The sequence below is a fragment of the Cynara cardunculus genome (genome assembly GCF_001531365.2).
Source record: "Cynara cardunculus var. scolymus isolate 2C chromosome LG 3, CcrdV1, whole genome shotgun sequence".
Lineage (NCBI taxonomy): Eukaryota > Viridiplantae > Streptophyta > Magnoliopsida > Asterales > Asteraceae > Cynara > Cynara cardunculus.
Genome location: NC_037530.1, coordinates 9,105,944 through 9,118,791, shown reverse-complemented (window position 1 = coordinate 9,118,791; position 12,848 = coordinate 9,105,944). Strand labels below are relative to the sequence as shown.

Here is a 12,848-nt window from a genome sequence, read left to right as displayed (position 1 = left end):
TTTAAAATGATTTTTTTGATCCATTAATATTTTTATCAGTTAGTTTTATCAAACATGATTTATTTATTAATTAACATTTTAATTAACAGTTAACTTATCACTAATTTATTAAATAAATATTCAGATGATTTTGAACCTTTCACATTTATGGTCTTTTGGGAAACGGGAAACATTTGTTGGAGCCTGCATAGTACATATATTTTTAACCACCATCCACAGAGTTTCTACGCAGCGAAGCGGGGAGAGAGAGAGAGGGAGAGATTGGAAATGGTGGAGAACGCAACCACGACTTCTTCTCCTCCGACAACGTCTAATCATGATACGAATGCAAAGGTTTTAACCAATACATCCAAAATGAGAGAAGAAGGCGAGCTATCTGCTTCGGAGAACGAGGTATTCTATAAAACCCTAGAGTATTTCATTGATTTTTTTTGTTAATCGTTTCAATGGTAGGATGCGTGTTGAATATGTTGTTATAGATGTTTTCACCTCAGCTTTCATTTAACGCGATGCGTCGTTAGCTAAATCCTCGTAGGGTTTCTTTCTTTAGGTTTTTGGTATTTGTTTTTTACTGATTCTGTTTCGGTTTAGTTTTATTCGCATAAATAATCATGTAGGGTTTTTACGAAACTGAATTAGGCAGTGAGGAACCTATGTTTTATCCCAATTGTAGTAATATTACCTTTTGTTGTGTGTGGATAAAGGTAGTAATATTATCTACGTATTTGTTTGAGGAGGCTATCACATATTCACATCATATCGATTCACTGTGGATTATCATCATCATCATCATGTTGTTGCTTCTTGGACTTGACGCTGTAATGTTTTATTCTATTTGGAGCAGTGGTTATATGCCCTTCAATCGTGATCCTTTTGTTTTTGTTTTACCAACCTGTTTTTATTTGTATTTCAAGTATAAAATAACGATCTGAGGCCTTTAAGAAGCTCAATTTATTTTAATCATGAGAATTTTACTTAACCTGATGTCCATTTGGCTATACATTTTGAGAACTTTTAAATTGCAACAGCCTGGCTTGGTCTTGCTACTGTAATTTGTTGTTTTATTTGGCACTTTCTTGTGGTGTATATGGACATAGATGTGTTTATGGTATCTTCAATAAGCTGTGATTGAAGCAGGAAATTTGTTGAAAGGATTAGTAGCTTTATGAAACGACAATAGGCAATAGGGCATTTGAGAGACCATACAGTCTACAAGTTATATCTGTTAAATTACAATATTGCTTCTCGTTTACGTGTAGGGAGATACATCCATTCATCTTCATGTTGGTTGAGTTATTTTATGACTATTTTTGTTGTTTGTTGTTTGTTGATTGACGTGGTTCTTTACATCATACTTCTGTTTGTTATTCATTTATGCATTGGTCTTTATATGTAAATGCAATTAATATATGTCCTGTTCAGTTGTTCTGTAGTGAAAACCTTGTTGCAAGGGAACTTACATGTTTCCTGCCTATTATTGGTAATTTGAGCTGTTTTCATGCTGATACAGTGAGGTTGTTCCAGGAGTTTGCAGGTTCTCAGTTCCCTGAAAGCACCACTCTTCCAGGGGCTCTATTGAACAAGGATAACGATGTTGTTGAGATGGGTAGGTCGTCTAGCCATTGAACTTTGTTTTAACATTGGCTGTTACATCTTCTGCCTCAGGTGCTCTACCCTTTTCATTATAACTTTACTGAAAGGGAATACATATACATGATATGTACAGCCTAATGTGAGTTGAAAAGGACAAAGACAAAGGCCCTTGTTTACCTGATGAAGGATGAAACACTATGACATAATACTTGGACCTCTAAACCAATTTCCTCACAAATTCCACCAAACAACATTCTGCCTTGTTATATTTATTTCTGTTAAAAGGGAAAAGCCTACAAGTACGACGAGGTAGTAACTTCTAAAAGCATACTTTAACATGGTGATTGAACTTACATAACACATGCACACACACGGACTTATATTAGACACAGGAAACACATTAACGAAACATGTGATTGAACTGATCAGATGAAACGGATAGTACTTTCTCATTTTGAGGTGCTCCAGCGATACTATTTATAAGAGAAGAGAAGAGGAAAATGGCAATCCGTTTGAAAAGAAAGAAAATCCTATCTAGTACCCATTAGAACAGCCAATCGACTGCGTAAGCAATAATAAAAACTTGTACAATGAATATAGGTGGTGACTGGAGCAGAGGAAGAAATATATATGCTGCTTTCTTGTTACCAGTTGTGCTATTCTCTTTCTCTTGGCACATGTATTAATTTAATTTCCATCTTTTGGTTGTAATTTTCAATTTATGAAGAACCTTGTGCTCTGGGCGAACTTGCCATATGCTGCTTTAATATGTGCATGTAATCCATGACCCCCATCCGTGTATATATATATATATATATATATATATATATATTGAGTCAACACATGATTATACATAGAAACATAATTTCAGACTATCCTTTTGTATTTCCATTTGTAAGTTTTCGATATGTCGTTACCTGTCAAACTGTGTAATTAATAGGCTTGGACTCTGTTAAAAGCCATTGTAAGCAAGTAAAACCGACATCTGATGTTTCATTTGGCATGGTTATTCGGAAGTTTTAATTTCCATGAAAACTACTGTACAAGTACAATGCTTGGGGTGTTTCTGAGATGATCTCTTGATGTTTTCTGCATGCTTGATAGGGAAATCTGTTGTGACTCACAATCCTACATCCTCTGCTGTGGCAAGAACTTCTGTGCATCTGAATAATCGTAAAGGTACAGAGAAGTATCGGGTGCCATTTGTGATTAGTTTCTCAGATGATGACAGTGGCAGTGATTCTGAAGGAGAAAGGAAAGGAAACACGATGGACTCTGATGACACAACAAGAGGAGTCATCGAGAATAGAAAATTGTCCACTTCATTGGGGAACTCACGATTGATGCAACAAACTGCCAAAACTAACACCAGGATACCCAAAAACTTTTCTACAAGTCGTACATTTGTTTCATCAATGAACAGAGTTAATGGAACCTCATTCAAGAGTGGTGGAGGCACATTTGTTGGGCCAAAATCTCAACCTAAAAAATCTAGTGCCCCTGGCAAAAATAAAGTAGGCCAAAACGTCCATATTAACAGCAGTAAGCTCCAAGACTTAAGGCAATTGATTGCAATTCGTGAAAATGAGTTGAAGAGTCGAGCTGGCAAACATGATAAGGAGGTAGCTTCAAGTTCATTAAAGAATAGTGCAAATGCGACTTTGAAGAGCACCGCTGTTAGGAGCAGAGATTCTGCTGAACGCTTACTTGTTGAACCAAAGGAGCCAGAAAAGAAGCGACTCAAAGTTAGCGAGCCTCCTACAAACACTCTAATTTCTGTTGGCCAACATGATAGGCCTTCTACAGAATCTACATTAGTGGCCAGAATTTCTGCCCTTGAAAGTGATGGCCTGAAGGGTAGATATGATGGTAACTATTGTGACAAAGAAATTCTAACCGGAACAAGGCAGTCGAGTGCAATGCAGCAGATTAATACAGTGAAAAATCACACCCCTTCAACGAATCTACCATCAGGTTGGAAAGAAGCCATGAATTATTTTATGCTAAAGTTTTATTAATCGTCGCGGGAGGTATGATACAAGGTAAGTGTTGGCTGTGTAGGTACCAGCATAGTCAGGAATAGTAGGCGGCACAACAGGATCACAAACCTGGCGGAGTCTTCTGCACCATTAACAGCTAAAACTTCTCCACATAGACAGGTACGAGTAATTTATACAAGGTGGAGAAGTTGGAATCAACTTTAAAGCTTAAATTCTAGTTGAAATTTGATGTTTGTCCGTTATGAATTCTGACTGTCATACTTGCTTCCATATGGCTGGATATCTTAACGAAACTTCCGTTGGTTATTTATTTTAAAAGCCAACTCTGTTCTTACCGATGTGAATATGTTCGCACTACACCATGTATATTGATACACATTACACAGGAGCATAAACATGTAAAAGGAGCATGCAAGGAAAGTTACAGTATTACTATCTGTTACTAAAGTCCCAAAATTATGATATGCGTCCCCCTTACCTCTTTGGACGGTCAAAATCCACTTTTTGCAGTTGGGTCAATGTACATTGACTTCATGAACAAAATTTATAAATGGAATCGGCAGTCTTGCGTTTCCAACTTGGTGAAGTGGACTTCTAGTTCTGGACACCACACAAACAACCGTCTATTTCACACACTACTTGGATTAGGTGAATTAGGCTTCAGAGGCTTGTTTCTTCTTTTCTTTTCTGTTATTTAGCCTTCTCCAGTAACAGTCTTGCGGCACCTTGTATGCTTTAAGTAACTGCAATATCTCTTAGAGCATCTAGTAAGTCCAACTATTAAGTTATCTATTGGTATGAGAGGGAGATAGGCTCAGTAAGCGACCTTGCACAGAGAGGGCAAAGGTCATTGGACTATTTTATTATATGGGTCTTACCAACTATATCAATTGTTTGACATAGGTATACAACTTTTTCTAAAAATGCTCAAGGAGCCATTTAATCTTTCATTTCCATGACTTATTTGAAGAAATTTCACTCTTGTGCAAGTAGTTGCTTATGTGATGACTATATCACACAGAAAGCATGCACATGCTCATAACTATGCACTATAATGGTTCAAATGTACTTGCAACCTTGTGAAGTGCACTATAGTGGTTATGTATAAGACCCCTTTCTTGCTATTGGAAAGGGAGGTCATAAAAAACACTGAACAAGCTGAAGAGAGAACTGACAAATTCTCCAAATTGAGCAACAATTAGTTAATTCAATCATAAGCCAAGTTTTTTCTCCTAACTATAAGTGTGATATGCTAAATTAAATCTACAATTTCAATATTTCAATGGAAATCAAAACTGAAATGGAATTTCCAAATAAATCTCCTCTTAAAGCTAACAACTCTATTTTTACACATCCCAGAACATGGCAGATTTACCTACCGGAAGAAAAATACACATTGAGCCAGTTACCTGGTATGTATTTGGATTACAGAATGATCAAATATGAAACATTTTAGAAATCCATCTTGCATGAATTAGAATAGTAATTTTGGATTTTTTCCTTAAAATATTACAACCGAACCCCAGAGTGGTTAAAAATGAGACTGAGGCAACGATAAGTTGTGTATATTTATATTTAGTGGTCTACAAAATAGAAATCATAAAGTGCACCAGACATATGATGCCATCTAAAATAATACGTTTGATTTATTTGGCTCTTAATTGTATCCAAGATCAGGTGTGTATGACACTACATCACACAATTGCAGAAGAAAACATCATAGAAACCAGGGTCGATTCGGTGGTGTCACTGTCATGCCATGGGCGCAGCAATGACATGCTTGTGGTCCCCCGACGGTGCTTGATTTGTTTTTACTTGTTATCGTGTTTACAAATCTACGGTTTTGTGGCTGCACTGGAAAATGCAAATCCAGCCTCAACACTAGAGAAAGTTCACCATGCGTACGACTCCTAAATGAATAAATATCAAACCACGAACTTTGGATCACGCAAAAATGTAATATTACAAAGTCTCACCAAATCTTATTTAAGCGAAGGTGTTCTCAATTTTGAAACAATTACTTTTGCAAAAAGTTTCACGAGTTACAAATGTGGAAATTGACACAGCGATTGGATTGTAAAGAATCCCATTTATATATGACAAACATAACAAAGAGAACAAAACAAATTAACGCTAAAATGGTATGAAAATATTAATTATAACTAATAGTGTATGGGTTTATCTTTGACTATTACTTTACTTCTATATTTATTTATTTTCTTTGTCCAAATCAAAACCCAAAGTATCGGCTAATTATATAATGGCCATATATTTGGCATCATTATTCTAGCATCCAATCTTTATCTTTATCATTGTCATGATTTATTTAATTTTTGTTTCTTTCATCAAATCTTAACATTTCAAGCCTATGATACAAAATGTACAATCACATGATTGTCTTCAGTGGCACAATTGTTGATTATTAGTTGTGTCATCACTATCATGGCATCATTATGTAAATCATTGAAAGTAACCCAGATTCAATGCTGTTAATTAACAAGCTAATTATCACAAAGTTCATTCTCATTGATTTAAAAAGAATTATACCTTGTGAAGTCAAGAAACATGCAGCAACCTCCTAGATTTGCTGCACTTGTACCTGCTCAAGAATTCCGTTAAGAAATGCATTTTTGATATCTAGTTGATGTAATGGCGGTGATAGTGATGTATGCATATCCTGAATGAAATGAGACGAGTTGATGTCATCTTGGGCTCTTGGCAACTAGACTGCATGTTTGATCATAGTCCTCATCATACGTCTGAGAATATCTTTTGGCTACAAATGGGGCTTTATCAAATAATCTCAATCAGTTTGACAGTTTACACTCACTTGCAACCAACCGTATCCTTGTTGGCAGGAAGATCAACTAATTTTCAGGTTCCATTCTGATTTAGGGCCAGATATTAATACCTTACTAAAAATCAAAATGAAGTTTGTAAATAATCTCTAAAACCACATGCCAGAAGTTATATTGAAGGTTGGAGGATGTCACCGTCGGATCCATCTAACCAGGATTTCCTAATTCGAAATTCACTCGCATTCAACCACGCTTAAATTATACATGCTATCTTTGCTTTCTCTTTTTTTCCGAATTCTGAATAAATAAGACAACATTTTATTAGGTTAGTCTTTTTATAGGACTTCTGCGAACTAAATGGGGGAAGATGTTACTGCGTTAGCTATATTTAAGCTGGTCTTGGGCCTAACTTGAAGTTTGGAATAAAAGTATCATAACAAGAAAATCCTTAAGGCAACAATTTCTAAATTTGCATGGTGGAAACTATGCAGCATGACACTTGTACACATATCAACACAAAACTATCCACAATAGATATTTCCAAAAGAAGTCGATTTGACACAGTTGGGATTCACCGAATATATATGATATTATAAACAATTTTTTTCCATGTTAAGATTATAAACGTCCTGATGAAATTTGCTCCAGCATATCAAATGTTTTGGAACTTATGTCGACATTATTCACTTGAGAGTTAAGAAAAGACAATAGCTAATTAGAATTCTTCGAATATTATAATGTGGAAGTTACCTTAATGCCAGGCAAAATTTTGTTTATCTTGGTGATTGTTGTTGATCTCAGTTCTATATGGTTGATAATTCTTTGAAGTTAGGAATACAAGTGCTTTAAAGTTGTATAATGCATTTATTAAGCATCATAATTTGTTGTATAACCCCTAAGCAAATATAATTTCTTTCTCAAGTCTCATTAAGTAGCCGTTAAGGGTTTCTACAGAAGCTTAACCTTCCTTATATCACCTTAGTTGGCAAAAGATGAATCTCTGCATGGAGTTCTATTAATTCAAACTAGCCTTTGTGCTGTAGCGTTTGCAGAAGTTTGAGCTCATGATGCATCAAGGCTGTGTGTAGACCATGTTTCCCTAGTTTTGTGCTGCTGCTTTATTTAGTTCTCTAAGGAGGTCGACCTATCCTTATAACATAATTTTGCTAATTCAAAAAAATATATTGTAATTGCATCCTACTCTTACAACTCATTGTATGATAGACAAGTAGAATATGCGATTTTTTGTAAACTATAAGTATGACCTTCAAATAGTTTTTTGAATTATTCAGTCTTATATTGGTTTTAGCGAACTGCTAGTATGAAGCATCTTGTAAGTGAATCTCATCATAGACCAATACCATCCTGAAGAGTCTAAAGGAGATAGCATGTTGATCTAATTTAAAAACTAGCAGTGAATTGCGTGTGCTGAGATTACATAAATTGCATTCCACTAGTCTTCATGCACTGTTGTTAGGGTAATGAATCATCGTTGATGTTGAACTGACCATGATCAACTACTTTCTTGTCAACTGATTCAAGGGATGTTTGAACAATTCAAGCTTTTGGAATCATTTTGGTGCCACAAACATGTCAAAAACTGGTGACATGGATATTAAATCGCTACTAGAGATTGAGGAATTGCAAGACAAGGAACTGGATGAAGCACAGGAGCATCGGCGCAAATGTGAAATTGAAGAAAGAAATGCTCTAAAAGCTTACCGCAAGGCTCAGAGGGCGTTGGTGGAGGCTAATGCTAGATGCTCCTATCTTTATCATAAAAGGGAATTATTTTCTGCTAATCTTCACTCCCATGTGATGGAAGACTCGAGCATGTTCTGGTCGAATATGCCGCTTGAGCACACTGGAGCTCATGTGAACACTATGACTAACATGTCAGAAAATAATATGCACTTGGTACCGATTTCACGTCATCAACTACAGAATGACTTCCATCTTCGAGATCAACATCAGTATGGTTTAAATGTCAGGTCTACAGATGATCTGCGTGAAGATGGAAAAAATTTGGTTTCTGAATCATGCGGTGAACCTGATACCAGTGCATCAGAGCCTCAGGAGGAAGAAAAAACAAATGACGTATGCTCTTCACTGCATGAGACTAATACTTTAGGCGAGGATGAACAAACATCTGCCTTTGAGCTTAAAGCTGGTGATTCCAGTCTAGATAGTCAAGGGGAAGGGATATGTAGTGAAAGGACGAAAGAAATAAACGATGATACAATGACCCTTGACCCCACTGAAGACTCGTTGCTTCTTGAAGCAACATTGAGGTCTCAACTGTTTGCAAGGTTAGGAATTAAAACTTCAAAGAAGAATGAATTGGGTCAGAGCATGGAGACTGCGGTTGAAAGAGAGGATGGGGAAATAATGGAAGGTGCTGGAAACATACCATCTCCGGAGACAGAGAAGGACCAACTTAATGATTTTGAAGGTACATGTTATTCTTAGGAGTGAGAGCTTGAAGCTGGTGTTCTGGTACCTTCTTATGAAGGTTCTGCATTTGTCCCAAAAATGAGTTCACTTGTGAATTCAGATGCTTGAACCAAGTGCTTTTCAAAATGAAGTTACCAAAGAATTTTTGGTAATTCGTCTCCCAGTTGTTTCTACTCTAGTATCCTTTTATACAGTCAAATGTTGTTATCAAACTTTTTCAAACTAACAAAATAACATTGGCACTTTCAATGTTTTAGAAACGACTCATTTGATGCAAAATTCAATTATATATTGGGATGTCTGTAGTATCCTCTTGCTGTCATAATTTTAGCGAGATAGCAGCAAAAAGAATACCTTAGAGATATAAATCATAACTGATATCTGCTTAACTTCATGGCTTCAAGTTTAAAAAAGAAACGACAACTTAAATTTGAAAAGAACAGACAACCTTCAAGGTCTCCCCTCCAGAATAATAACCAAAAGTAAATAAACCAAATCCTTAGTATTCTGGCACTTATATCGTTGTCCTTGTTTCTAATACATTATATTTTTCATGCAACAAATAGATGTCGGGAGGTCAGAGAAAAGTATATCCGAGTATCCTATGGGTATCAAGGACCAGTGCCCTGCTGAGAAGTTTTCTGTTAATAATGGATCTTCTTTGGCTGAGCCAATTCTGAGAAGTTCTTTTGGTTATGCAAAGTTCACCTCCGACATGAATTCTATGCCTTCACATACCAAAAACCTGCAGATCCACACTAATGATATATATGATGAGAAGAAAGTCGTTGATGGTGTTTGTGGGGCCACACTTACTGATATAGTTTCCAATGCAAACAAAAACTCCTTATTGGACATGTATGTCCCTGAAGTTGGTTCTTGCTCCAACAACTTAGCAATCAACCCCTTTTGGCCTTTTTGCATGTTTGAGCTACGAGGTAAATGCAACGATGATGATTGTCGTTGGCAACATCTCAAAGATTATTCATCCAGAAGCATTGATTGTAACAACAGTGGTATGAACTCCCTGCCTTTTTCTTCCAAAATAAGAATTTTGCTATCTTGAATACTTATAATCACATCATCTATGCAGATAATGTACTTGGATCATCATTGCAGATGAGAAATGGTGCAACTATTGTTTCTAAGTGCCTTGGTTCTCTTCCTTTGGCTCCACCTACTTATCTTGTGTGCTTGGACAGTTTGAAGGGTGATTCACATCCATATAAATATCTTGTAGCTCATACTGTTAAACAACGCTGGCAGAAGTATTTTAGTGCTTCCTTGGTTGTTTCAAGTTCACTTCTAGGGGATTTGCACTCAGATGAGCCATGTCTGCATGGCCCTGAAGCGCGCATTGAGATCCATGGGGTTTGGAATAGGCAATCATCATTTTTTCATGGTAAAAATGTCAAAGAGGTTAGTCCACATGCCTCATTGCTCTATTTTTCTTTTCTTCATTTTTTTTGAGATTTTGGTCTATTAGCATCTCCAACGGATTCTCCAAAATTTCTCCAAGATGGAGAACCAAAAGTTAAAATCTCTAAAAAAAATTACATTCAACTCCAACAGATTCCTAATTTGGAGATTGCAACATTAATTATATTATTTAAATATTTCACATTTAATAGAATATTATTTCTCTCTCATAAACATTTAACATCAAGGTTTCTTATTTGTGGGATTATAATAAAAAACGTTTCTCCCATGGTAATAATTTTTGGGGAGTTATTGAAATTTGGAGAATTTCACATTCTCTCTCATGTTTCTTGGAGAAAGTTTGGAGAATCTGTTTGAGCAAAAATTTGCCTAAAATCTCCATTTTGGAGAATCTGCTGGAGATGCTCTAAGTTGCTACTCTTGTATAAGATGACTTCATGCACTTTGCATCAGGTATATTACATTCTCTCCCTTGCCTCCAGAATCCCCCTACTTTGAGGAAAGCGTTTCCACCCAAGAATATTCTTTTGCAGTTGAGGATATTTGCTAATTGTATATAATATTTGGGAAGTTGCCTGTGGTGATGCCAGTTCTAGTGAGAACATGAGTTTTGAAATTAATAGCTTAATTCAGAGATAAATTGAAAATTTTGTGTTGCAGTCAATGGTTGGATGCCAAGGATTCTGTAGTTGCATTTTTGTATATGGTGTTGGATTATTTAGCAGTGTGTTACTACTAATACTTTTTTTCCGAATAACTATTAGTACTTCTATTAGTTTTATATCTTTGTCTTTCTGTTATGGCCCTAGCTGGGATGCCTGATAATTAATAGAAGTGCAAAATTGGTTGCTTCAGTTTGCTGCTTGAATTTCATGTGAACTGTTTTTTAGTGGAGTTTCATGCGACTGGCTTCACTTGATGAGCCTAAGGATGCTGAGTACATGTCCTCTGAACTGTGTCTTCAGCCTCTAGTGCTCGTTCATTTTAGATACAATTTAATTTTAATGGTATCTTCTTTTTTGCATTATTTGTCTTGTAATCATGGGCTTCCTCATGGATGACACTAATCTTTGGGATTCTGACATTTCTATATAAATTATGTTTATACAGGGTCTGTCAGATCAGCTTATGGATGACACTAATCAGCCTCTTGAAATAGCTCTTCTTACTCTCAGTAGAGAGGTTAACAAGCAGAAGGGACGTAGAGAGGTATTTGTGATGCATGTGCCTCTTATGCATATTTAGTTATTTTCTGGATAGCATATGTCACATACTTGATTAATGGAAATATGCAGGCTCTTATAGTCATCGCTCGAGCCCTCGAAGAACATCCTACATCTGCACTTCTCTGGATTGTCTATTTGCACATTTACTATGGCAATCAGAAGTCTATTGGAAACGATGACCTGTTTTGTCATGCGGTATGTGCATGGTTGTCTTTCTCTCATTTTCAGTATCATATTATCAGGAGCTTAAACCCCATACTCTGCTATCTATGTTAAATGGAGTCTGATTCTGTATTGTGCTTTGTATTATCTATGCTTGCTTGTCTTTATGTGGATTATAGAAGGGAAAGGTTGAATGGTAAATCATTAAGTCTCAACTGAGGATATAAATCAATCATAATAAGGATTAAGGACATACATGTTAATATTCCAATCATCTAGTGAGCACAAAGATTGCTGACAAAAATCTTCATGGCGCCTTATGTTAGTTGGGATTATCATTGACTTTGGTCTTTGGTGCTTCAGAATTTTGGCCCTCCGTTACTGGACATGTTTACCCAATGGTCCTAACCTCAGGTGACATGCAACTACATGTCAGTTTTAGTCTTTCAGGCAAATGTTGACATGGTTGTATATTTGTATTATTGCTAGCAAACTTGTATGCACAGTTATGTGAAATACGTGTATGGTTTTTCTTTTAAATTCTTGGTTTGTCTGTACGAGCATGGGTAATTGTTGCTTGTGTTTGCATGATGGTCGGTCCACGTCTGGATTTCTTTGCAGAAAGAAAGGAAATGGAATGCACTATTACACAATTTTTTTCTTTCCAATTAGCTATTCTTCCGAGAGGTCATTTAACTGCCAGGTTGGAGTTCCTTTTATATCAACTTGGCATCAAAGGGCAGAATAACTGCCATCTGCTAAACCTCTTTCTTTCAATCAACTAGACTGTTAAGTTGGACTAAAGATTGCTTTATAATTTTCTTTCCCTATTTCAAGATTCTTTATGAATTCCAATTTTGTCTCGATTCTCCTGGATCACTAAAAGAGAATATTAAAAAAATAAATTTGGGCGAACGACGGGAATTGAACCCGCTTAGTTATCTCTAAGTTCGTTCCAACTGTGATCCAATTTTTTTAAAAGTATATACTATCTATATATGGTAAATTGAACTCGAACACACTTTTCACCTTTGGTGAGACTTTGAAGGTGTGGTTACCAGGTACTGCCCGGCCAATGGTCCTTTGGTACTCTGATGCAATTTGATTTACCCACATGATCGATTACACAGAAATTGATAAATTTGATGTACCCAGCTTTCAAGAGGCTGTGCTCT

The 12,848-nt window shown here is 36.2% G+C and overlaps 1 protein-coding gene across 1 annotated transcript in view; it reads left to right on the top strand.

The window, feature by feature from the left end:
- The first annotated feature begins 226 nt into the window (after positions 1-226).
- Positions 227-12,848, top strand: part of LOC112508938 — a 14,877-nt gene continuing 2,255 nt past the window's right edge. Inside the window, exons 1-9 of the mRNA XM_025113802.1 lie at positions 227-393; positions 1,525-1,606; positions 2,698-3,567; positions 3,655-3,752; positions 7,934-8,843; positions 9,412-9,861; positions 9,939-10,264; positions 11,396-11,494; positions 11,581-11,782. Coding sequence (XP_024969570.1) covers positions 268-393; positions 1,525-1,606; positions 2,698-3,567; positions 3,655-3,752; positions 7,934-8,843; positions 9,412-9,861; positions 9,939-10,264; positions 11,396-11,494; positions 11,581-11,782 — 3,163 coding nt within the window. The 5' untranslated portion in view covers positions 227-267. The remainder of the gene's footprint in view (positions 394-1,524; positions 1,607-2,697; positions 3,568-3,654; positions 3,753-7,933; positions 8,844-9,411; positions 9,862-9,938; positions 10,265-11,395; positions 11,495-11,580; positions 11,783-12,848) is intronic.